Genomic DNA, 26,165 nt, shown 5'->3' with positions numbered 1-26,165 from the left:
ACATGTCAATGATGGGCAGCGACTTGATTAGGATTCTCTTGCTGCATTAATGATATTACCTTTTAGGGAGAACTGCTTGAATTTAATAACTGGAATTAAACATTCCAGTTTTTGCAATGACTGTTTGGGGGCTGCATTTTTCTCACCAATACTGATCATTTCAATTAACTAGTTTTATCAAAGAAAGCTCATTGAGGCAAGAGTAATTCATTAATTTATGAATAACTATGTATAAATGAGACTAGCAGGTGTAAATCAAAGTCCAATAAATATAATATATTCATTTTACTTTTTTTAACCTTATATGTAAGCAGTTTGTTAAGTCTAATAAAATCCATTTGGGTTCCAAATCCTAATAATTCTCTAATATAGAACCTGTCGCAGTAGTACCTTTCTCATTTGTTTCTCATTGTTTTTATTGCTGCAGTGAAAAATGTCTATGCAATTGCTTCACTGTATTCTCTGTTACTCCCTTGTTTGTCAAATGAACCACTCTCAGCACTGTATTTAAACTGTCTCCATTTTTTTTTATTGAATCCTCAGAAGAATACAAATATCATATGTCTTAATTACTGACAGTGGATGGCTTTTATCTCTCTTTAGGTGTGTACTGTAACTCGCCCAGTGCCTGCTTTGTAGCCAGCGACGGACACTCACTCAGATTGTATCAGGCAGTTATCGAAGCAAAGAAACTCCTCAGCGAGCTCTCCAACCCTGAAATATCAGTGAGTTTCAACAACCACCATTACAAAACTCCAAATGACCCAGCAGGGTAGAGTCTGTAATTGTATATTGCACACTGACTTATTTGATTTGCAAACCAATGCCATCATCATGTTGTTTTCATCTTGAAACTTTATAGCTATGGTGCAATAGCGATAATGTTGTATATATCTAGTCTTTGACACTTCCTGTTTCATCCTATGATCACTTGCAGTAAAATTTTATGTTGCAGTGGACAGCATAAAATGCCAATGGAAGCAATATGGAAGCAGTTTATGAAGCTTAATGCCGTTTTCATAGATGGTAGAAGAAGGGAGAAATGACACGCTTTCATAGTATACATAGTACACGTGAAATTGCATTAACACTGGAAATGTTTTAAAAACACTGTTATACTCCACATATAGTTAACACTATTCTCTTAAAGAAAAAACATTAATTAGATAATCATATGAATATGTCATCAGTGACAGGCCTGATGATGTGGTCATTCTATTTATTTTTATTTTAAAGCTGCTGTAGGTAACTTTCTGTAAACCTATCTTTATTGGGTTTATACATTTAATACATTATACATACACTACCGTTCAAAAGTTTGGGGTCACCCAAACAATTTTGTGTTTTCCATGAAAAGTCACACTTATTCACCACCATATGTTGTGAAATGAATAGAAAATAGAGTCAAGACATTGACAAGGTTAGAAATAATGATTTGTATTTGAAATAAGATTTTTTTTACATCAAACTTTGCTTTCGTCAAAGAATCCTCCATTTGCAGCAATTACAGCATTGCAGACCTTTGGCATTCTAGCTGTTAATTTGTTGAGGTAATCTGGAGAAATTGCACCCCACGCTTCCAGAAGCAGCTCCCACAAGTTGGATTGGTTGGATGGGCACTTCTTGCGTACCATACGGTCAAGCTGCTCCCACAACAGCTCAATGGGGTTCAGATCTGGTGACTGTGCTGGCCACTCCATTACCGATAGAATACCAGCTGCCTGCTTCTGCTCTAAATAGTTCTTGCACAATTTGGAGGTGTGTTTAGGGTCATTGTCCTGTTGTAGGATGAAATTGGCTCCAATCAAGCGCTGTCCACTGGGTATGGCATGGCGTTGCAAAATGGAGTGATAGCCTTCCTTATTCAGAATCCCTTTTACCCTGTACAAATCTCCCACCTTACCAGCACCAAAGCAACCCCAGACCATCACATTACCTCCACCATGCTTAACAGATGGCGTCAGGCATTCTTCCAGCATCTTTTCATTTGTTCTGCGTCTCACAAACGTTCTTCTTTGTGATCCAAACACCTCAAACTTGGATTCATCCGTCCACAACACTTTTTTCCAGTCTTCCTCTGTCCAATGTCTGTGTTCTTTTGCCCATCTTAATCTTTTTCTTTTATTGGTCAGTCTCAGATATGGCTTTTTCTTTGCCACTCTGCCCTGAAGCCCAGAATCCCGCAGCCGCCTCTTCACTGTAGATGTTGACACTGGTGTTTTGCGGGTACTATTTAATGAAGATGCCAGTTGGGGACCTGTGAGGCGTCTGTTTCTCAAACTAGAGACTCTAATGTACTTATCTTCTTGCTCAGTTGTGCAATGCGGCCTCCCACTCTTTTTCTACTCTGGTTAGAGCCTGTTTGTGCTGTCCTCTGAAGGGAGTAGTACACACCGGTGTAGGAAATCTTCAATTTCTTAGCAATTTCTCGCATGGAATAGCCTTCATTTCTAAGAACAAGAATAGACTGTCGAGTTTCAGATGAAAGTTCTCTTTTTCTGGCCATTTTGAGCGTTTAATTGACCCCACAAATGTGATGCTCCAGAAACTCAATCTGCTCAAAGGAAGGTCAGTTTTGTAGCTTCTGTAACGAGCTAAACTGTTTTCAGATGTGTGAACATGATTGCACAAGGGTTTTCTAATCATCAATTAGCTTTCTGAGCCAATGAGTAAACACATTGTACCATTAGAACACTGGAGTGATAGTTGCTTGAAATGGGCCTCTATACACCTATGTAGATATTGCACCAAAAACCAGACATTTGCAGCTAGAATAGTCATTTACCACATTAGCAATGTATAGAGTGTATGTCTTTAAAGTTAAGACTAGTTTAAAGTTATCTTCATTGAAAAGTACAGTGCTTTTCCTTCAAAAATATGGACATTTCAATGTGACCCCAAACTTTTGAACGGTAGTGTACATAAATGAACTTTTTCCCCAAAGTGAACATATGGCAGTATATAAAATAATAAAAATATCACTTGAAAATAAAGAAAGAAAATAAAGAAAATTAAGTAAATAGAGTGAATAGAAAATGAAGTGAGAATACAATCACAAACATAAAACAGCGTACAGCACTCTTTCCTCACAATAGATTAGTTATTTACACCGTAACATCACACTTCCAATGCCTCTTCAATATCATTTTTAACTAATTCCAAGAACATCTCCCAGATGTAAAACTCAGAAGCTTTCTTTTTAAGTGAGTTTCTCTAGCACAAAACTTGATGTTAAGTTTTTCTAACAATGGACAAGATGGCAGTAACTAACATTCTTTTGTCTTGACTGCACACAACATTTTAGATATGGCTTCCATCAGAAGCATTCCACTGAAACGGCTCTTCTCAGAGTCTCCAATGACATACCAGTGTCTTCTGATGTGGGTGAATGCACTGTTTTGGTGCCACTAGATCTTACCGCAGCTTTTGATATTGTCGATCACAGTATCCTGACTGAAAGACTTGGGCAATGGGTGGGTGCCTCTGGGAGCGCCCTGGACTGGTTCTCCTCCTATCTCTCAGATAGGAGTTTTTCTGTGCCGCTTGTTCCCTCCATGTCTGAAACGGTTACTCTTTCCTGTGGTGCGTCTCAGGGTTCTGTCTTGGGTTCTGGATTATTTGCTTTGTAAATGCTTCCTTATTAGGTAGCATTAATAGTAAATTTAAAGGTATCTCATATTACTGTTATGCTGATGATATTCGGCTGTATGTCTCTTCTAAGCCTGATGAGACTGTTTTGAACAATTGTCTGATTATGGGGCGTCTGGGTGGCATAGCGGTCTATTCCATTGACTGCCAACATGGGGATTGCCTGTTCGAATCCCCATACCTCCGGCTTGGTTGGGCATCCCTGCAGACACAGTTTGCTGTCTGAGGGTGGGAAGCCGGATGTGGGTATGCGTCCTGGTCGCTGCACTGGCGCCTCCTCTGGTCGCTTGGGGCACCTGTTCAGTTCAGGGGTGAGGGCGAACTGGGGTGAATAGCGTGATCCTCCCACATGCTATGCCCCCCTGGCGAAACTCCTCATTGTCTGGTGAAAAGGAGCAGCTGGCGACTCCACATGTATCGGAGGAGGCATGTGGTAGTCTGCAGCCCCCCCCCCCCGGATCAACAGAGGGGGTGGAGCAGTCACCGGGATGGCTTACAATTGGGGAGAAAATGGGGGGGGGGGTTGTCTGATTACCATTAAGGATTGGATGGCTAACAACTTCGATTAACATATTAAATTGTTGACCTCTACATGTTTTTTCCACTCAAAAAACATTGCCATAAAGGTCTGTTGTGTCACAACCTGAGCTAGAAATAATTATTCATGCTTTTATATCATCCCGGTTAGACTACTGCAATTCCCTTTTCACCTGCCTCGACATTGGTCCCTGGACCATCTACAAATGGTTCAGAACGCTGCTATAAGGCTTTTGAACAGGTCCCGCTGGATGACTCACATCACACCAATTTTATCTTCTTTACATTGGCTTCCTATCAAATTTAGGATTCAGTTTAAGGTTCTTGTTTTCACATATCAAGCCCTGCATGGTCAGGCACCTGTGTACATCTGTGACCTGCTCCATCCCTATATCACTAGTAGGTTAGGTCTTCTGACCAGGGCTTACTCAGTCTCTTGCTCTTGTTTCAAAACGAAAGGTGATTGTGCCTTTGAAGTTATTGTTCTGACACTGTGGAATGCTCTACCTTTAGACATACGATCTGCGGTCTCTGTTGATACCTTTTAAAAGTAGCTGAAGACTCATTTATTCAAACTATTCTTTGTCTTGCCTCGTGCTGTCTAGTGTTTGTAATTTTGTGTGTTTTTAAGGTCTTGTGTTGCTTGTTTTATTGTTTTTCTTTTTTGCTGTTTTTATGGTCTTGTTTTTAACAATTTTACTCTTGTGAAGCACTTTGTGACCTTGTTCTGTGAAAGGTGCTATACTAAATAAACTTCACTACTTGCTTACTTCCAACACAGGCCAATTGAGTACCTGGCTTGTAGTAGACATAAGTCAGCCATATTTCTTTCTGTTAGAAAGAGAACAGTTGTCTGGATAATGCTTAGTACACTGTTTAGGACTTTGAGTCATTGGAGAAGAGGTAATTTGAGAGATATAGCGTACCACCGAGCTCCAGAATTTTTGAATCTCCTCATATTCTTACAAGCAGTAATATAAAGTACCTTGATGATTATTGCACTTTTGACATTGGTCAGGAACATTAGGATCAATTTTATTTAACTTCAGAGGGGTGCTGTACATTCTCATTATCCAGTTATATTGTATTAATTTCAGTCACATATTGATAGTTTGATTTTCCACCATTATATAATTGAGTAACTCGCCTTTTGCTGAAACAATTTTAGGTGGAAAATGTCCCCAGTGTGGACATTGGGGGTTGTTGCACAGAATTTTTTAGGTGTGCCAGAATAAAACTTCCAAGTTTTAAATACTTGAAGAAGTGTTTCTGTGGCACGTCATACTTCGCTTTCAGCTCATAAAATGACATTAGATTGTTGTCCTCATAAAGATCCAGTAGTTTAACTATGCCCTTACTTAACCATGTTTTAAATCCCATGTCATTTTTAGCCAAGCTGAAGTGTTCATTGCCCCAAATTGGTGAAAAACAAGACAGTACTGGGGAGTCACCCAGATATTTGTGTACTTTATGCCAGACAATAGTATTTTTCACAAAAGGATTAACTGTTTTTTCTTAATTTCTTAAAGGGAACAGAGTATAAAATGCTATCCATTGCCAAAACCCCTTGAGAACAACAATTCAACTTTTAACCAGGGCAGAGCAACCTCTCTGGAAAACTAAAATATATTGTATCCCTCAACTGGGCAGCCCAGTAGTACCACTGTAAATTTGGTAGTTGTAACCCTCCCCCTATCATAAGGCAAGTACAAAAGAGAGAGTCTAAATCTACAGTTCCTGTTATGCCAAATAAAATTTGAAAGCTCTTTCTGACTTTTGGGAAAAATGATGGCGGAGGAGCCAATGGAATCAATTGGAAAATATATAAGAATTAGGTAATCTATTCATCTAAATTATATTTATTCTTCCCAGTATAGACAAGAGGCAATGTTGTCCATCTTGTGACATCTTCCGACACTAGCTAACATGGGCTCATAATTAGTCGAACTAAGGGTGCTTAACTCTGGTGTTATTTTAATACCCAGATAGTTAAAACCTGCTTGGGAATTTACAAATGGGTGGGGTATCGTTGGTTTTCTTCACTCTTGTACATTTAGGAACATGATAGATGATTTATCTTTATTTACCTTAAAACCTGAGAAGCTGCCAAATTAACTGATCAACTTTAAGTAGGATGGTATTGATTTCCCAAGATCTGATAGAAACACAATGGTATCATCTGCAAACAATGTGATACGATGCTCTAGGTCCCTTGTGCTAATAACACAAATTGCAGGGTGTGATCTTATTGCTATTGCCAATGGTTCCATGGCTGTTACAAAAAGTACAGGTGAAATTGGTGAGCCTTGTCTCGAGCCGCAAAAGAGTTAAATCGTTGTGAAATCAAATTATTTTTAGATACTTATGTAGAAGAATCAACAAACAGAATTTCAACCCATCTATCAAAGTAGTCACCAAACCCAAAACGCTTAAGCACCTCTAGTAGATGGGGCCATTCGAGTCTGTTGAACGCCTTCTCCGCATCAAGTGACAAGATGGCAGTCACGGGACCCTTCACATATATTGAGTACCCTCCTCACATTGTAGAACCCCTGATGATTTTTAACCAAGCCATTTTGATCTGCATGTCTCATGGGTGGCAGGACCCTCTCAAGTTTCATAGCCAAGGTTTTCGCAATGATCTTTATGTCAAAGGGGAAGTGACCTTCTTTAAAGGATTCTGCATACATATCTAACAATGGGGCTATTAGTTTTTCTTTAAATAGTTTAGAAATGTCTATTGAGAGTCCATTGAGTCCTGCTGATTTACTGCCTTTCATGTTAAGAATGCCGATCCAGGGAGGGCTATAGACTACCACGTGTCTCCTCCGATACATGTGGAGTCTCCACCTGCTTCTTTTTACCTGACAGTGAGGAGTTTTGCCAAGGGGACGTAGCGTGCAGGAGGATCATGCTATTTCCCCCAGTTCCTACCCCTGCCCCCCGAACAGGTACCCTGATCGACCAGAGGAGGCACTAGTGCAGTGACCAGGACACATACCCACATCCAGCTTCCCACCCGCAGACATGGCCAATTGTGTCTGTAGGGATGCCTGACCAAGCCGGAGGTAACATGGGGATTCGAACAGGCGATCCCCATGTTGGTAGGCAACGGAATAGACAACAAATCCCCCTTAGCTGTCATCCCAAACAGGACAGCCTCTCTTACCCTCCCACCCTCCTCCTTCCTTTGAGGTATAATTAAATCCACAAACTAATCCAATGCAAGCAAGGGAGCTGTTAAACCAAACCAAGCTATCAGTGTAGTACTACACTAAAATAAATAACAAAAAAAAAAAAGGAATTTGTGTCTCCTGGCAAAAGTTCGATATTTTCATGGACAATCATTTATGAAATAATTGAGTCTATCTTGCAGTATAGGTCTACTCTAGGGACACAAGCCATATATAGAGCCTGTGCACTCCACTTCTCACAAAGATTAGGATGATTGCCAAAATGCACACCTCCGTTAATCTAAATGAAAATATCGGCCATCATATGATAAGCTAACACCATAATAACTCGCTATAAGTTGAAAGTAGGAAAACAATAAAGAGGTGAAAATGTTACCCTTTGAATTTGTTGTAGATTCACCTAATAGTCAACAGTCCAAACAAATTCACTTCTTGTATGGCGCTAGAGAATAGTGATATTCTCAATAATTCCAGTCTAGCTCCTCTGTGAGTCTTCTGTTCATTGTATGTCCTGAACAAACTTCTCAGCGTCTGCTGGGGATTCAAATTCACATAGATTTCAGTCAGTTGTCAGATGAAGCTTGGCTTCAGGGGTCTCAATTGTTGTTTTACCCTGTCAAAGATAACTCTCTTTTAACATCGTTTAGTCATATTTGGTGAAATTCCCATTATATACCGATGGGTATCCAAGTAAATGTACTGTGGAAAAAATCTAGTCTTTTGGCTGCTCCTGGCACTGTATGTATCATCTGCTCCTGTGGCTGTAACTCAGTCAGTCACATTATATGCACATGCAGACCAGTCTGGTACTTTGGAAATAGCGATCTTTATAAATACTCCACCTCTAAGTAAATCTGCTTAAACAACACTGTTGGTGTAACTAAGCAAAGCTGGAAAAAAATAATGACATGTATAAATTAAGAACTGCAATACATTTTACTGTCATCACGGCATTAATACGGATCTTGGTCAGGTCATCACACAAGGTGCCACTGGTCATTTGGAAATGTCGAGCTTTATAAATACTTCACCTATAAGTCAAACAGTGCTTCACCGCAACAGTGTTGGTATAACTAAGATATTTACTGTGAAAATGTATTTTTTACATGCATGGATCAATTACGATATTAATTTTGCCAGTTACGGGAGGGGTTGCAGGAGAGACGGGGGGGTTTTGGGGGGGTGGGGGTTGTATCAGAATTGCTCATCGCTCCAAAGTTACCTACAGCAGCTTTAACTTTACTTGATATACTAACAATGATCTACAGAATTCATTGTCAACTCTAAAATACTCTTAAAATCACCCTCAGATGAGGTTAGTTGGTTGCATTTTTGATTTCTGTGTTATTTTGTTTTTGTTTTGTTTATTTCAATTTAGAAATATGTGGGTGAAGTGTTCAACATCATTAGTCAGCAATCCACAGCAAAGCCTGGGTGTATCATTGAACTGGATGCCATCACTGACTTTGTAAGTATACACAGGTACAAAGAGAGATACGTACAAGCAGAGTGGAAGCATAATGTCCCATCTGAATAAGTAACTTTTCTCAGACGCTATTTCATTTGGTCTCAGACAGTAGCTGCAATTTGCTTTGCCTGCACTGTAGGGGTTTCAGATGACTGAGAAAATCAATGAGATTTTCCTGCTTAAATTGTTTTTTTTTTTCCTGCTTAAATTAAAAGATTAAGAATGTAAAAAAGCTTTTAAAGACCAGAAGTGTATTCTAAATCCTTAATAGCATGAAATACTACCACTGTAGACTTGCTGTGTCTGTAAAAGGTCAACCATGAAGTGAGCCAGGTCCACGGCCAAGCCTCCCCAGGTCCCTCCAGACCTTTCCCTGGCTTTGAAGAATAGTTCTGTGTGCCTCCCTGTGTTTATGTTTGTATTTTTTGTCAAGTGAGTGTATGGTAGTAACTGTGGATGTGAGTTTAGCCAGTGCATGTTCACATGTGAATACACCCCATTTCTGGGCCACATATAAAACTTACCTAGTTGTATGCATAATTATTTGGATGTAGGTGTGTGTGTGTGTGTGTGTGTGTGTGTGTGTGTGTGTGTGTGTGTGTGTGTGTGTGTGTTGCATGTCAGATCAAGGATAGAGCGGAACAAACAAGACAAAAATAACCCAGTTGTGAGAGCTCTCACACCGTTATAGGTGGTGCTTAGTATATCCTATCTTCTTCACAGTGCAAGATACAGACATAGCTACTGCATGTGGTTCTGCGTTTATCTGATCTTATCTGACAATTGTAGGCCTTTTCTTGTACAGCAGGGGAAAGAGACCCAGCTCCTGCATGTTTTTGAGGAGGACTTGATCCTGGGCAGCGAGAGGACTAAGAGCACGCAGGAAACGACTGATCATGCTGGTACAGACACAACACAACTGTGGGCATTCTTTAATGCCATTTTATTTTCATTAAGGATTGAGAATAGGCATACTGGGCACTCTGCAATGCACACTGACTTAACAAGGCATCGCTGTGCCTCACAATATTTAGCTGTGTTCCTTTTGCTCTTTTCAAGTGATTATTAAGTGGTGCATTGAACCCTCATCTTTTCTTTCCCTTGCCAGTTGATTGCTAGCATGTTTAGATTGAAGGTGAAGGAGATGGTGATATTGTTAGGGGAGCTGATATTTTATTTTCATTTCCCCGTAGCATCTAGCCAGCCAGGTTTCTCAGCACGGTTCTTCCTGGTGGTTGTAGAGTTCACCCAGAGAGGTTGTTCTCTCCTCCACATGTGGCACCTGCATCTGGCTGCATGTCCCATCACCATGGGTGAGTACTTTTCACCCCTAAAAAAAAAAACCCTCTTAACAAGAGCACTGGAGCCAAAATTTTAACAGTTCCTACATGGGTATGCAAAGTAGGGACATTTTGTAAAGTTCTACTGATTCACCACCACAGTGGATTGCTTCAGTTCTTGTGCTTTCATCCATTGTATTGAGCATTTGTGTGTGTGTGTGTGTGTGTGTGTGTGTGTGTGTGTGTGTGTGTGTGTGTGTGTATATAATATAGCGTTTTTTTCCGAAACCGTCAATGGTGTTATAAGTGCTCAACTAATGAGGAGCGGAATATCAATATTGATATATATATATATCTATAATTTTTTTTCCGTACCACTGGGGAGTTGCACTTAATTTCGTTGACAAATAAAGGCATTCATTCATTCATTCATATTCCCCAACCAGAGGGGAAAAGTTGAATAGTACCTCTGCAATTCATTTTGCCTTAAGGCCTAATATTTCAGGTTTTCCCTCCTTGGCCCTCCAAAGCAATATACATCACAGAGTTTCCCACAGAATTAGATTCTATTTGTGGTGGCAGCTGACAATTGGACACTGTCAGAAATGAACAAACTTTAACATTTATGCATTCAATATTTTTTTTTGACCCCCCCCCCCCTTTCTCCCCAATTGTACTTGACCAATTACCCTATTTTCCGAGCCGTCCTGGTCGCTGATATCTATTAAAATTTACATGAATGATTTAAGTTGCACTTTAATATTAGGGAAAATGAAGTAATCTTTCACATTTTTGTGAGTGATCGCACCATGCCCAATTAAAAAAAAAAAAAAAAAAAAAACAATAATCACAAAATAGCACTGTTTAAACAAGGCTTATAGTGAAGGGATTTAAACTGTGATTTGCTCATCCTGCCAAAGTCCGGGTGAAGCCACTAACCAGCTCTAGGGACGGGTATTTTATCTTTTTTGGGGGGGGGGTGTCCGAACAATTACCCCACTTGTCCGAACCGTCCCAGTCACTGCTCGACTCCCTCTGCCAATCCGGGGAGGGCTGCAGACTACCACATGCCTCCACATGTGGAGTCGCCAGCTGCTTCTTTTCACCTGACAGTGAGGAGTTTTGCCATTGAGATGTAGCGCGTGGGAGGATCACGCTATTTCCCTAAACAGTTCTTTCTCCGAGGTCCTAAAATGGCCTTGTGTAATTGGATACATTATATTATCATAAATAAAATATCGCTCTGTGAATATGTACACCAATCCACTGATGCACAAACTAACCTGTTGCGTTTTTTTTTTTTTTTTTTCGCTTTCTCTTCCCTTTTCCCTCTTCCTCCCTGCTTGGACAACATGAATGTGCTATTTTTACTTCTTATGCATTTACTGTAATTAACTCTGGTAGATAGTAACTACCAGAGTTGGGCTCGAGTGGCGGTCAGATGAGGACCAACAGACTGAGGCCTTGTTCAGGCTGCCAACTCAAATCCGTTTTTGGCATATGCAGATTGTATCCAGATTGATTTTATGAAGTCTGGGTAGCGAAAAAAAAACCCCCACATGAAATGCGATTTTTGCAAATCAGATCTAAACCACGTTTGGAGGTGGTTTGAAATGTGATTCCAATCTGATTTTTTTCCCCTTTTCTCCCCAATTGTATCCGGCCAATTACCCCACTTTTATGAGCCTTCCTGGTCACTGCTCCACCCCCTCTTCTGATCCAGGGAGGGCTGTAGACTACCACATGCCTCCTCCAGTACATCTGGAGTCACCAGCCGCTTCTTTTCACCTGATATTGAGGAGTTTCGCCAGGGGCACGTAGCGCATGGAAGGATCACACTATACCCCCAGTTCCTCCTCCTCCCCCGAACAGGTGCCCCGAGCCACCAGAAGAGGCGCTAGTGCAGCGATCAAGACACATAGCCACATCTGGCTACCCACCCGCAGACATGGCCAATTGTGTCTGTAGGGACGCCCGGCCAAGCCGAAGACAACACGGGGATCCCCATGTTGGTAGGCAACGGAATAGACCACTATGCTACTCGGATGTCCCCAGTCGGATTTCTACAGATGTGTTTCAGTCTGGACACTCTGGACACTCAGATTGGATTTCAAACTGTCTCTTGCACTGTGCATCTCTCGCCGCACAGTTAAGCCCGTCATGACTGAAGTACAGAACATTGCAATGTATGCCAGCCTCCCCTGTCGCTGAGTTTGTCTGTTGCGACGAAGGAATTCTGTACCATGACTTGACAGTGCGATTGTTTGAGGGGTGAGACGATGGATCTCCATTTCTCATACTTCCGCATTAGTAAACTGTGTCACCAGCGTATGTAGTTGCTCACGCATACATCATTACCACAGCAACCCAAGCAGATAGGTTGGTGATGCCGGACACCAAATCCAATCTGATCACTTGTAAATAACAGTGCGGACAGTCTGTCTTAAAGATCTGATTTGAGAAACAAATCCAGTTTGCCTGCAGTCTGAGCAAAGGCTGAGAGCATTAGGCATATGTGTGTATGTGGGCGTGTCTCATGTCCATATGTGTACATGCTGATCTGGAGTCAGTTTGGTAGGATTTGGGTATAAATAAATTATTTCATTTAAAAATATGGATTTTTATTTATAGATATTATTCATGTCATTTGCATGCAAAATAGGTCTACCCAACCAGCAGACAAAATATTCAGCCCGCGCTAACACTTCAAACGTAACCCAGTTTGAGCTGGCAACACTGTCAGGAGCATACACTGAGCATGCAGCCCCGCCCCAGGAGAGAACAGAGATGCTGCATGACCATAAATGATAAAATAGAAAATAAATATGTGACAGTCAATTTTGATATTGTGGCAGGCCACCACAAATAAATCAATGTATGGGAAACACTGCATCAAAAGTATTAGAAATAGCTAACTTTGCTCAGTGTTGCATAACTCTGAGCAATAAATCTGCAGTGTATGATGACTGAGGAGTGCAATTTTGAAATGTTTATTGTGCATGAAGGAACCCTGTCTTAACAGTTTTTTTGTTTGGGTTTTTTTGGGTTTTTTTTTTCTTTTTCAAAAAGGCCTCAACATAGAATGGCAATGTAGTCTACTTTTTGTTTCATGGTTACCTATGACATTTTTGCACACACACAGTGTTTGATACGCTTGCCAGGAATGTTCAGTGAAATAATGTTCCATAGTGGCACATGAGACTTATGCACTGCACCAATGCATTTATTTCATCACAACATATTCAAAAGTTCATTTCTGGCACTCTGGTGCACCAATGAAATGACTGCTCAGAAGTTGTGCCTGCCATATGTTGTAATTCCCAGACCTCAGCAGCTCATTTTATGGCCTACTGCACATATAGTTCATGTTTTAATTGAAGAGCTCTTTCAAACTTGTATATGTTTACCAGTGACTTTTGTGCAAGGTAAGTATATACAACCAAATAAGTGGCCAGGTTAAAATTTGCCCTAGCTCTTCTTGAAACCTTTCTCTTCATGTTTGTGATGTAATAGAAGAGCCCACTGCCCTGGCAGAGAAGGAGGCTTCCACAGTCTCTCCCATGAACTATTCTCAGTTTAACTTCGAGACATTCAGCTCCCCATCACCTCAAAAGAGTAGAACCTGTACCTCCAACCTGAAGAGCGCCTGTCGCCTCACCCTCACCACACACAGGCTGTACAGCCAGGAGATGGCTCTACCAGCAGGAGTGGAGATCATCAGGGTTACGCCCTCAGCAGGTGGGGGCTAAAATGAAAACGCACACACGTGCATACACTGTATACAAACTACATTTTCACCACACAAACTCAAGGAACTGAATTTGACAATGGAATGCAGGACACACACCTCACAGACATTCCCCTCCACAGCTGAAAAGTTCCTGAGCATGCCAGCTTATTTTGTCAAATGCCCCATATCTGAAGTCTCCTCAGATGACTTTTGTAATTGTGCACAAATCTTCTCATGCAGGACCAGGCAAGCTCGCAGTATAACTAGCACAACAGACTCCTCTGTTTGGCCCTCAATGGGGATATTTCAGTCTATTAAATCCACACAGGTGCAGGCATTTGATAAGCATTAGCAACCGTTGAGGCATTTGTGCATTGTGCTTTAGATTGTGGTGCTGACGTCACGTTATCTGAGGAGATTTATGCACCTTTAAAGAATGCTAGACAACTTTTCAGTGAGAGACTATGTTCCATGTAAGATCTCTGGAGTCTTCATTACCAGTAGATGTATCCCACTCTACCAATAGTTTCAGGTGTGTATTGTGATTTTTTTCGACTGTGGATTAGGTATATGTTTACTCACATTATGGGTTAGGATTATGATTACTCACAATTAAGATAGTTGCTCTAATTATCTTAAGCACAGTGCTTTTTTATAATAAACATTTTTATTGAGAATTTTAAAACAAGCAAACAGAACATAAAGATGTGAACACTTAATAAAAAGATGAAGGCATAGATGCAAAGGAGGGAAAAAACCCACTATATTAAAAATCAGTTGGTCACAGGCTACACTGTGACCATCCGCAAAATGTTGCAGTTAATCAAGCAATAAATGGGCTATCAACTGATTAATTGAGAATTTTTACCTCACACTTTGTTTGGCTTTCCTTTGGTGCATTGGCTCTAGTGTTCTTAATCCACCTCTTTTCAAAGGAGGAGATACCAAAATCATTCAGTGGGGTGGGCAAAGGGGCTTCCTAGCCATTTGGACTAAACACTTTGCATCCAGATATAGTAGCTCCAAAATCAGTCCTGCAGCAAAGTTCTTATCTGAAATTTGGGCAAAGCTTAGCAGCTGCTTGGTACGATTGTCAAATAAATATATTTTATAACCGGTCCCTACCTCATGTATTTTTTTCTTTTTTAAATAGTGTTGCCTGCAGTTAAAACTTGTTTATTGTACTACAGAAGGGCCTGTGGAGATTTGTAAAAAGACCCAACACCCTACTTTGTGTAGCTTGCCCCACAGTATTTGTAACAATGGCGTGTTACCGCCTGAAATTCGGAAGACCAAGAATACTTTTCTTTGTGGAAGCCTGTAGTTTCTTTACACCTAAGCAATGCTTTGATTTACCCCAGTTAAAATCAATTATGAGTCTGTGAATGTCTTTAAAGTAAGAATCTGACATATTCAGGGAAAGATGAGCTAAAATACAATATATTACAGGTGCCACCTACATTAAAATATATACATATATAATTTTACCCCATGGGGTGAGATGAATTTTGGACCATGTGGCAAATTCATTTTTCATTTTATGATGTTTTATGTTATCTTGAACCATATATCTATGCTTGGGGTTATAAGGATAGCAAGGTATTTCATACCTTTATGGGACCATCTGGATTTCCATGGATTGAAGAGAGTGGCTGGGCAAAAGCCAGATAAAGGAAAAGACTCAGATTCTCCCAGTTAATATGATAACCTGACAGTGATGTAATATCTTCAACAAATGAAGTGGCGGGTATAGTTGTAGTTGGTTGAGTCAAGAGAAGCGGCATATCATCCACATATAGATTTCATCAGTTGGTGTCTCTAATTAGTCCATATCTTCAGAGAGTTTTGGAAGATTCAAGCTACCAAAAAAGTTGTCAGATTTTTCTTTGTCCAGCTTCCCCTGTGACATATATAAAGAGTTACAGAATGCTCTAGACACCTAATTTGGCAGTCAAATACTTGCTATATGGTTCAAAATATTTTGTTTGTTTAATCAGTAAGAGCACCAATACATTTATTTGATTAATCAAAAATAAGGCATACTCTGCTTTTTGTGTTCTATTTTATGTAACTCATATTTGGTTCCAGTTATCCTGTTTAAAGTGGATCTGTCTTCATTTTGGGCGTAAGAAGTTTCAAGTGCCTTAAATTCACTCTCTAGTTGAAAATGTTTCTCATTGGCTGTCTTTTTCTTAATTTAGGTATGAAATATAATTCTACCTCTCAAATATGCTTTTAGGGTTTCCCACCAGTAGAGTATCATTTGCCTTTTGTTAGTATCCTCAAAAGGGGACATGTTATTCCTAATCATGTTGACCAGTCATCTTTTAGTAAAGATAACTTTAAGTACCATCAGACCCTTGGGAGTCTGTGAAAACTTAGAGACATAGGTAAAATTGCACTATGGTCTGAAATAACTATATTATCTCTGTTAGAGCTAAGAGAAATATCCACTAATGACTGAGAGATAAAAAAAAATAATTACCCAGCCCAGTTTTTTAACTTGGTTTACAGTCAGGTTGCATATATTCTGTTAAATAGTGACCAATATTGTAAACTTAGAAGGAAACCTACAGCACCCTAATGGTTCATCATAAACTCTCCTTCCAGGTCACCTGAGTGCGTCGTCTTTACAGCCAGCTGGCCTGGCACCTTATCTCCTAGCTACTTCCTGTTCTGACGGCAACGTGCGCTTCTGGAAGTGCAGTGTTACAGGTCCAGTACCCTGTGCTACAGACAAGCTGGTCTACCAATGGGAGGAGTGGCGTCTCCTAGTGGAGGAGGGTCTGGCTAACAGCAGTGCAGTATGTGTGCCAGGTCGTCCAATAGAAGTCAGCTGCTGCCACAATAGCCGGATTGCAGTGGCCTACAGACAGATGTCAAATACACCTCTTAATTCTACTCCACAGATGAACTGTCACCCAACTTTGTCCTCTCCCCCTACCCTGTCTTCTACTCCTTTTGTGACTCTTATCCCCAACACATACCAGACACCTGCTGCCACTGACACACGCCACAACCCAAACCCTAACCCAGCATGCAGTAAAGAACCTTTGGTCCACATTAGTATCTTCCAGTGCGAGTCCACAGGAGGTTCACAGTGGATTCTGGAGCAGACTTTAGCTTTAGACAACAAAGGTCCCACAGCTAACTATGACATTAACAGTAGCACAACCAGGAGTCCCAATATACCTGGTACTAACTTGGACTTATCTATACCTAACGAGAACTGTCTTGGTTCTACCGGTAAGAACCTGGTTCATTTGGACTGGGTCTCCCAAGAGGATGGGTCACATATTCTAACTATCGGTATTGGGACAAAACTTTACATGTACGGCCTTCTCTCTGGTAAGCCTCCAGAATTAGGCCTGTCATCTGATGCGACCAAGGATCAGAGCTTGTCTCGTCTAGTTCTGCTACGATCAGTTGACTTGGTCTCTTCTGTGGAGGGCTCCTTACCTATCCCTGTCTCTCTCTCCTGGGTACGTGATGGTATCTTGGTAGTCGGAATGGACTGTGAGATGCATGTCTACTCCCAGTGGCAGCCCCCGGCACTGCCCAAACCCAATGCTGCCCTCACTCATGACACAAACATCAGCAGCAGTGTGTCCTCTATCCTCTCTGCAGTGAGGCAGAGCCAGGAGGAGGTGCTTGGCATTGGCGCTACCATGTCAACGCTCGCCCCTCCCAAAAAGTCCCTTACAAGGTCAATGACAAGTCTTGCCCAGAAGCTTAGTGGGAAAAGAACAGTTTATGACTTGCCGATAGAGATGGAGGATTCCGGGCTGTTCGAAGCAGCTCACCAATTATTCCCGACCTTGCCCCAGTACCACCCGGTACAACTAAGGGAGCTCATGGATTTGGGAAAGGTGAAGTGAAAGAGCTTAATTTTTTTTACATTTTTTTTTAGTTAGTTTGTTTTAATAACATGTTTTTTGTTAATTAATTCAGTTAACTATGAAAGAATATAGTTGAGTCTAATTTCTATACTTTGCTGTGGTAGATAAATACTTTTCTAAAACTAGGAAGCGTTTTGAGTAAACATCAGTAACCAGGAGAAGTTGGTTTTTGTTTTACAGAAGTGATGCAAGTTGACATCACTGTTTAATATTTCAATGTCATATTTTTATCTCTTCAGGTTCATCGGGCCAAGGCTATCCTCTCACACTTGGTGAAATGTATCGCTGGTGAGATAGTGGCTCTGAAAGACATTACCACCCACCCAGATAAGCGTGTGCGCTCTTGGACTATCAGCGCTGGAGGCAGCACAGCCAGGGACAATAAAATGTTCAGCAAAGGAGAGGGCTCCTCACCAGGCTACACAGAAATCAGTTCCATCCCTCCCCTGCCTCTGTATGCCCTATTAGCAGCTGATGAAGATACCTCACCTAAATCTGGTAAAAATAGCATATGTGGCAATGTTTTGTTTACATTTAGCTACAGTGGCCCCCCACAGCTGAAAACGTTCTCTCACAGCTGATAAAATGCAAATACATTGAAATCTATCTTCTGGAGTTATTGCTTAACACACCACGAAAAATGAAATGTAGTTATCCTTATATCAACATAACCATCCATATAAGGTGATAATACATATCCAGATAAGAGCCTTTCTTAAACTGTAACAGCAACAAGAGCCACTCCTGGAATGGGCCCAGGAGCAATAAGGAGTCTCAGAACCTAAATTACGCCCTCTATCGCATAACAAAATCTACAGGAAACCCTAATAGCTGTTTTCAGAGGTTGCAGTGGCGAAAAACAAGATGATTTTTCTTTTATTGCCCTCTATGGTATACTAAACAGAACTGTGTGTGTTAAAGGCTGACTAACAAACCCATATTGGATAGGGGGTTACTCAAAGATGAATTCCTGGGGCGTACGGGTAGCGTAGCAGTCTATTCCGTTGCCTACCAATACGGGGATCGCCGGTTCTAATGCCCGTGTTACCTCCGGCATGGTCGGGCATCCCTATAGACACAATTGGCCATGTCTGCGCATGGGAAGCCGGATGTGGTTATGTGTCCTGGTCGCTGCACTAGCGCCTCCTCTGGTTGGTCAGGGTGCCTGTTTGGGGGGGAGGGGGAACTGGGGGGAATAGCCTGATCCCCCCCCACATGCTATGTCCCCCTGGCGAAACTCCTCACTGTCAGGTGAAAAGAAGCGGCTGGCAACTCCACATGTATCGGAGGAGACATGTTAGTCTGCAGCCCTCCCCGGATTAGCAGAGAGGGTGGAGCAGGGACCAGGATGGCTCGGAAGAGTGGGGTTATTGGACAGGTACAACTGGGGGGAGGAAAGGGGGGAAATCCCCCCCCCCCAAAAAAAAGATTCCTGGGACAGTTTAAAAAAAAGAAGCTTTTTTCCCAATTTTTTTTTCTTGAATTGAAATGGAGTAACCCTCCATTCAGTCAGTGTGAGTGAGGACAGGGGATATGGACATACCATGAAATTATTTCTGGTCCTTTAGTCTACTACTACTACTACTAGTATTGATTTCTGGTCTTCTAGACCAATTTAATCTTTTTTTCTTATCAGCACATGGAGGGAGGGAGGTCTGTGGGGGTGTGTCATCAAGTCTCCTGAAAGAAATGTCTTTTGTCATTCAATTCTGTCACATGTGTCCCTGCAGAAAAAGTGAGCAATGTGAGTGGAGATAGTGGGCATGGTTCCAGTCAGACTGACGCTTACGACGAGCTGTTCCACACACCCAGCATAGTAGACCTGGACCCCCTTGACAGTGAAAACGAGGAAGCAGGGAATAAGGTCAGTTTCTATTGGTAGAGCCATGGTCAAAGAAAATGCATAAATATTAGAGCTGACTGAAATTGTGAGCCTTGGGAACACTCATGGCATTACTTGAAGATCTGTGTGTAGTTCTGAACAGCATCATTACACATTCCGGACTGTGACATATAAGCTTATCAATGAGAATTTATAAATCCCACCACCAGCTTAATATAGGTTTACGCTTAAAATATTTTTTATTGCATATACACTACCGTTCAAAAGTTTGGGATCACCCAAACAATTTTGTGTTTTCCATGAAAAGTCACACTTATTCACCACCATATGTTGTGAAATGAATAGAAAATAGAGTCAAGACATTGACAAGGTTAGAAATAATGATTTGTATTTGAAATAAGATTTTTTTTACATCAAACTTTGCTTTCGTCAAAGAATCCTCCATTTGCAGCAATTACAGCATTGCAGACCTTTGGCATTCTAGCTGTTAATTTGTTGAGGTAATCTGGAGAAATTGCACCCCACGCTTCCAGAAGCAGCTCCCACAAGTTGGATTGGTTGGATGGGCACTTCTTTGAGCAGATTGAGTTTCTGGAGCATCACATTTGTGGGGTCAATTAAACGCTCAAAATGGCCAGAAAAAGAGAACTTTCATCTGAAACTCGACAGTCTATTCTTGTTCTTAGAAATGAAGGCTATTCCATGTGAGAAATTGCTAAGAAATTGAAGATTTCCTACACCGTTGTGTACTACTCCCTTCAGAGGACAGCACAAACAGGCTCTAACCAGAGTAGAAAAAGAAGTGGGAGGCCGCGTTGCACAACTGAGCAAGAAGATAAGTACATTAGAGTCTCTAGTTTGAGAAACAGACGCCTCACAGGTCCCCAACTGGCATCTTCATTAAATAGTACCTGTTAGAGCCTGTTTGTGCTGTCCTCTGAAGGGAGTAGTACACACCGGTGTAGGAAATCTTCAATTTCTTAGCAATTTCTCGCATGGAATAGCCTTCATTTCTAAGAACAAGAATAGACTGTCGAGTTTCAGATGAAAGTTCTCTTTTTCTGGCCATTTTGAGCGTTTAATTGACCCCACAAATGTGATGCTCCAGAAACTCAATCTGCTCAAAGAAGTGCCCATCCAACCAATCCAACTTGTGGGAGCTGCTTCTGGAAGCGTGGGGTGCAATTTCTCCAGATTACCTCAACAAATTAACAGCTAGAATGCCAAAGGTCTGCAATGCTGTAATTGCTGCAAATGGAGGATTCTTTAACGAAAGCAAAGTTTGATGTAAAAAAAATCTTATTTCAAATAAAAATCATTATTTCTAACCTTGTCAATGTCTTGACTCTATTTTCTATTCATTTCACAACATATGGTGGTGAATAAGTGTGACTTTTCATGGAAAACACGAAATTGTTTGGGTGATCCCAAACTTTTGAACGGTAGTGTATATATATATATAGCACATTGATATATTTTTATTTCATCTTCCTGATTCTTTTATTGCCCTTGTGTTGTTTGTGCTTACCTTGTGATGCACTTTTGATAAACAAGTTTTTTTGCGATTTAAATAAAGTTAACTTGCATTGATTTGGTCTGGCAAAAAAATAAGATTGATAAGTCACAAACTCATCAGGTCCAACTCCCATAAAAAGTTGAAAGTTGTGCTATATAGTTTAACAGTTTATCTGTTTTATTTGAGACTAAACACGTTAGCACATATATCAGCTAGAGTAGTGCGCTCATTAGACTGCAGATCTCCACCAGGTGTAAGTATCTCCCCTTCTCCATACACGCACACACGGACGAAAAGTCAGTGTTTTTCCTGCCAATATAAGACTTTTGCCCAGTGCCCAAGTCGATTTAACGGGAAATATGAAAAAAAAAAGTTTTTAATATGCAGCGCTTAGGCTACAAAATCACCTAAAAAATCTACTTCATAAACACGTTTTGCCTGTCAGTCTGTGTCATATGAAAGACCAAGTATAATATGAAATGACAGGGATCAGGCTATCGTTATTTCAAAGCCTTTATTAAAAGATGTCAGCTGTGTTTAACTGTCATGGTTTTCATGATATAAAATGAATGAAGGCGAATGGCTGCTCTGCTGATTGACTCATTCTAAAGCAATGAAACAACAGTAAGAAAAGACTTCAAATGTGTTTAACTGTCGCAGTTGTCATGATATGAAATGGATCAAAGGGAATATCTGCTCTGCTGATTGACTTTCATTCATAAAACAATGATAAGAAAGCAGCTGAGCCATGGGAAATGTTTTATTGTAGCCACTGAGATGATTTCCAGCTGTGACAGTGATTAATCCTACCCTTGAAATTGTGTTTTTATAGCAGTTTTGACATTAGAAACTGTGGCACTTCTGCATGGTGATGAGGAGAATAAGTTGAATTGTTTCATCCAGTGTTCCTCCAGTTCTCCTGTGCTGAGATCAGCAGTGGATGGCTGGCTTGCAAAATACAGATCGACTTCTCATTTACTTTCAAGAATCATACTTGAAAACATAATGTTTTGGTTTTGACCCTATCGCTGCCCGATCTGACTCAACCGTAGATGTGAGTCGCGCATGTGCACAGTTGATTCAGCAGGCAGCGATGGAAAGCAGCATTGGTCAAGCAAGCTAGAGAGTGAATGAGGGGAGGGAGCAGCGATAGCAAGAGCACAATTTTTTAAAAGGTTTTTAATCACCGCAATCACGAGAGGTTCTTCATCATACAGTCATAACTGTGCACAAAAGAATGTAGGCTGATAGGTCTCCTGGTTCTGTAGAGAACCTAGGTTCTATGAGCTACGGAGTAGTGCTATATTTGCATATTGCCCTCTGACCTCGCCTCTGGCAACGCTAGGCTCTGAAATTCACCGCTCATGCGACAGCATCCCCTAAGCCCCGCCCACAACTGCACTTGACATGCGTCACCACATCACTCGTCAGTTTGACCCACCAAAGCCTCCTTCAAGGGACCTCAGCAGGCGAGCAGGAAAATATAGCACTACTCCGTAGCTCATAGAACCTAGGTTCTCTACAGAACCAGGAGTTCTATTATCGCTACTCCGTAGTGCTATATTTACATATTGCCCCAACTACGGAGTAGCGGCGGACTAATGCCCCTCGCCTGCCACCCGCGCTGAGGACAATAAGGGGAATAACACCTCACACCCAGTACTCAAATCCCCCCTTTGGCCGGCTAGTATATCGTAGAGGGGAGGCTCGCATAAGGGGGCGGGAAAAAAGAGAAAAGGGAACGTAACCGTTCCAACTTTCCATATATAATATTCTTCTTTTTTTTTTTCATTTTCTTTTGAATGAACTATGTACAAACGTCCGCGCTCCCGACGGGAGACACTTGCGTATGGCCGGAGCGCATTACCCATCAGTGCGCCTCGCTGTGCCAAGCACAGCACCGGTCACTGTCATAACAGACTGGTCAGTTAAGTAATGATTAATGAACGAATGTGGCGAAGACCACATTGCCGTTGACATAATAGACTCCATCGCCACACCAGCATAGAGAGCCACCGGAGAGGCTGTGCCCCTCGTGGAGTGCGCTTTAAACCTGGGTACTTCTCTACCAGCCCCCACATAGGCTTGGGAGATCCCGGAGCAAATCCAATGAGAAAGCCTCTGGCTAGACAGCGCCTCTCCTTTCCTGCCCGTCGCCCCGTAGCAGACAAGGACCTGTTTAGTCTTTCTGAAAGGACCAGTGCGCTCCAGGTAAACCCGTAGCGCACGAACCGGGCAGAGGAGATGGAGCCTCCTCTCCTCCTCCGAAGAGGGCGAGGGATAAAAGGCCGACAACACCAATGGCACCCGCTGGTAACGCGCGGTGACATGTTTCGGACGAAACGACGGATTCGGGTAGACTATCACCTTTGAACTGTCCGCGGCAAATTCGATGCCCTCCGTGGAGAGTGCGCACAGTTTGCTGACCCTACCCAAAGACACCAGGGCCAGCAGGAGCGTCACCTTGGCTGACGGCCACTTAACGTCAGCCGATTCCAAAGGCTCGAATGGCGCAGAACACAACGCCGACAGAACCAGGGATAAATCCCAAGTGGCCGTGCGGTCGTTCCGAACACCCTGCCTGTTCCTCACCCCCTTGAGGAACGCCACCATACGGGGGTGAGAGAAGACAGTGTCGCCACCCAGCCTAGACATAAAGGCTGAGATCGCTGCCAAGTACCCCTTGATCGATTCGTAGGCTAAATTGTCAGTCGATCTCTTGTATTCCAAGAACCCCGTAACGTGGGCCAAGGATGCAGACAGAGGTTCCACGCCCTCTCCCACGCACCACCTAGCAAAAACTCTCCACTTGGAGTCGTATTGCACCGATGTGCTCGGAGCGCGCGTGGCTTGTATAGTGGTCACTGTGGCCTCATCAAAGCCCTCCTCTCTCAGCCTGGCCCTCTCAGAAGCCAGGCTGCCAGTTGGAACCCCGCTAGAAGGGGCTCCTGTTGGATAATCCCGTCTGCCTGCGTCAGAGCGTCCAGCCACATCAGGAGGAGGAACTGCGGCGCGCGCACCATGGAAACCATGTTCAGAAACCACGGCGCGCCTGGGTTGTTGGGAGCCACCAGGATCACCGACGCGCCCGTGCATCTGATCCGTTCCACCACCGCCGGTATCAGACCCAGAGGGGGAAAAAGCATAGAGCAGCTCACGTGGCCACGGCTCGATTCCCAGCGCATTCACTCCCATAGGTGGGTTGTCGCTAGGGCAGAGCGAATACCATCGTGCGCATTTGGCGTTCCTCTTGGATGCAAACAAGTCCACCTGCGCCACTCCGAACCTCGCCCAGATCATCTCCACGATAAGAGGATTGAGGGACCAGTTGTCCCAGCTGGGCCCGCCGCGCGACATGATGTCCGCTGCCTCGTTCTGCCCGAATGGACTGCGCGTTCTGATGCACCCAACTCCACAGGTCGTAGGCTAACGCACGGCACGCAGCCGACCACGTCCCGCCCTGCCTGTTAATATACGCCACCGTAGTGGTACTGTCCGACCTGACCAGAATGTGTCGATGTCGTAGGAGAGGAGCGAAATGACGCACTGCCTCCAGCTCCAGCGTGTTGATGTGCGCATTATGACTCACGGGCCATACTCCTCTGATTGTGCCGTGGCCACAGATCGCACCCCAACCTCCCAGGGATGCGTCCGTGAATGGAATCACCTCCTCCGATCTGGGTCCGAGGGGAACCCCAACCCTAGATCTGCAGGCCTCTGCCCAGTGATCCAGGTCCAAGCTCACCTGCTCCGGGACCACTAACCTGTGCCATTGGCGCAGCCGGCGGAACCGGCCCTCTCGAATAAGCCAACACTGGAGTCTCCTCATAAAAAGCAGACCCAGAGGCACCACCTGGTGAGCAGAGGACATGATGCCCAGGAGCCGACACAGTTGACCTACTGTCACCGACGGGCCCGGGACAAAACTGGCAAGAAGGTCCTCTAACCCCTGCCACCGCTCCTCTGAGACGGAAGCCAGCATCCTCCCTGAGTCCAATGCTAATCCCAGATAGGTGGTTTCGCGTAACGGCCAGGGAGCGCTCTTCTTCCAGTTTACCGTGAGACCCAGGTCTGACAGTTGCAAGACCAGGTGACTCGTGCGTTCCATAGCCAGCCGGTGATCTGGGGCTATCAGAAGCAGATCGTCCAAGCAGTAGGCTATAACGTAACCCTGGGCGAATAGCGGAGTGAGAGCCGCCTTGACGCACATCGAAAAGACCCATGGGGCCAAACTGTAGCCGAACGGGAGGACTTTGTACTCGTAACACATTCCCTGAAACGCGAACCTGAGATATTTCCAGTGGTGACCCACTATCGGGACATGGAAATATGCGTCCTTGAGGTCCACAGATGTGAACCAGGCTCCGCTCGATATCATGGCTAGGAGCTGGGGGACCGTCAGCATGTGGAATGATTCTTTGCGCACCCAAGTATTGAACCATTTCAGATCTAGAATCGGCCGCATGCCCCCCGATTTCTTGGGCACGAGGAAATATCTCGAACAAACCCCTATTTCCTCTGTGCCTCTCTCCACCACCTGTATCGCGTCTTTGGACAGCATCTCCAATGTTTCCTGCCGCAACACCTCTGTTTCGGCAGGTGAATGGATCAGCGTCTGACGTATGCCTGTGTAAGGGGGAGGACCCTGCTCAAACCGAATCTCGTGCCCATGCCTGACCATCCGGAGGATCCACTCTGGTACACCCGGCAGTGCCTGCCAGCGTGCGTAATGGGGAGACAGAGGGCGCGTGATGCGCTGTGTCTAGCTGTCGAGAAATAGGCTGTATCGCTGCCATTCCGGTCCAACCTCTGAGCTCTCCACGGAAGTGTTGAGAGACTCCCACGGCGGACCGCGTCCCATATGGGGAGCGAATATGTGCAGGATTTTGCCCAACAGAAGGTGGGAGCGCAGAAAAATCAGCATCGGCATGCGCGCGCCCAGCACCCTCTCCGACTGGCCACAGACAGCGAGTCATGCGCTCCGGTAACCCTGCTTTACGCATGGGAAAACCCAGCGCATAACTCTGGACGCCTGTCCGATGGGATAAAC

The 26,165-nt window shown here is 43.1% G+C and overlaps 1 protein-coding gene across 1 annotated transcript in view; it reads left to right on the top strand.

The window, feature by feature from the left end:
* The window catches only part of LOC130125546 (dmX-like protein 1), a 99,789-nt gene that overhangs the window by 18,652 nt on the left and 54,972 nt on the right, over window positions 1-26,165 (top strand). The window contains exons 13-20 of the mRNA XM_056295134.1: window positions 604-725; window positions 8,758-8,847; window positions 9,653-9,749; window positions 10,041-10,160; window positions 13,641-13,865; window positions 16,468-17,726; window positions 17,996-18,254; window positions 19,487-19,620. Coding sequence (XP_056151109.1) covers window positions 604-725; window positions 8,758-8,847; window positions 9,653-9,749; window positions 10,041-10,160; window positions 13,641-13,865; window positions 16,468-17,726; window positions 17,996-18,254; window positions 19,487-19,620 — 2,306 coding nt within the window. The remainder of the gene's footprint in view (window positions 1-603; window positions 726-8,757; window positions 8,848-9,652; window positions 9,750-10,040; window positions 10,161-13,640; window positions 13,866-16,467; window positions 17,727-17,995; window positions 18,255-19,486; window positions 19,621-26,165) is intronic.

The sequence above is a fragment of the Lampris incognitus genome, chromosome 1 (genome assembly GCF_029633865.1).
Source record: "Lampris incognitus isolate fLamInc1 chromosome 1, fLamInc1.hap2, whole genome shotgun sequence".
Lineage (NCBI taxonomy): Eukaryota > Metazoa > Chordata > Actinopteri > Lampriformes > Lampridae > Lampris > Lampris incognitus.
This window is presented reverse-complemented; position numbering and strand designations above follow the sequence as displayed.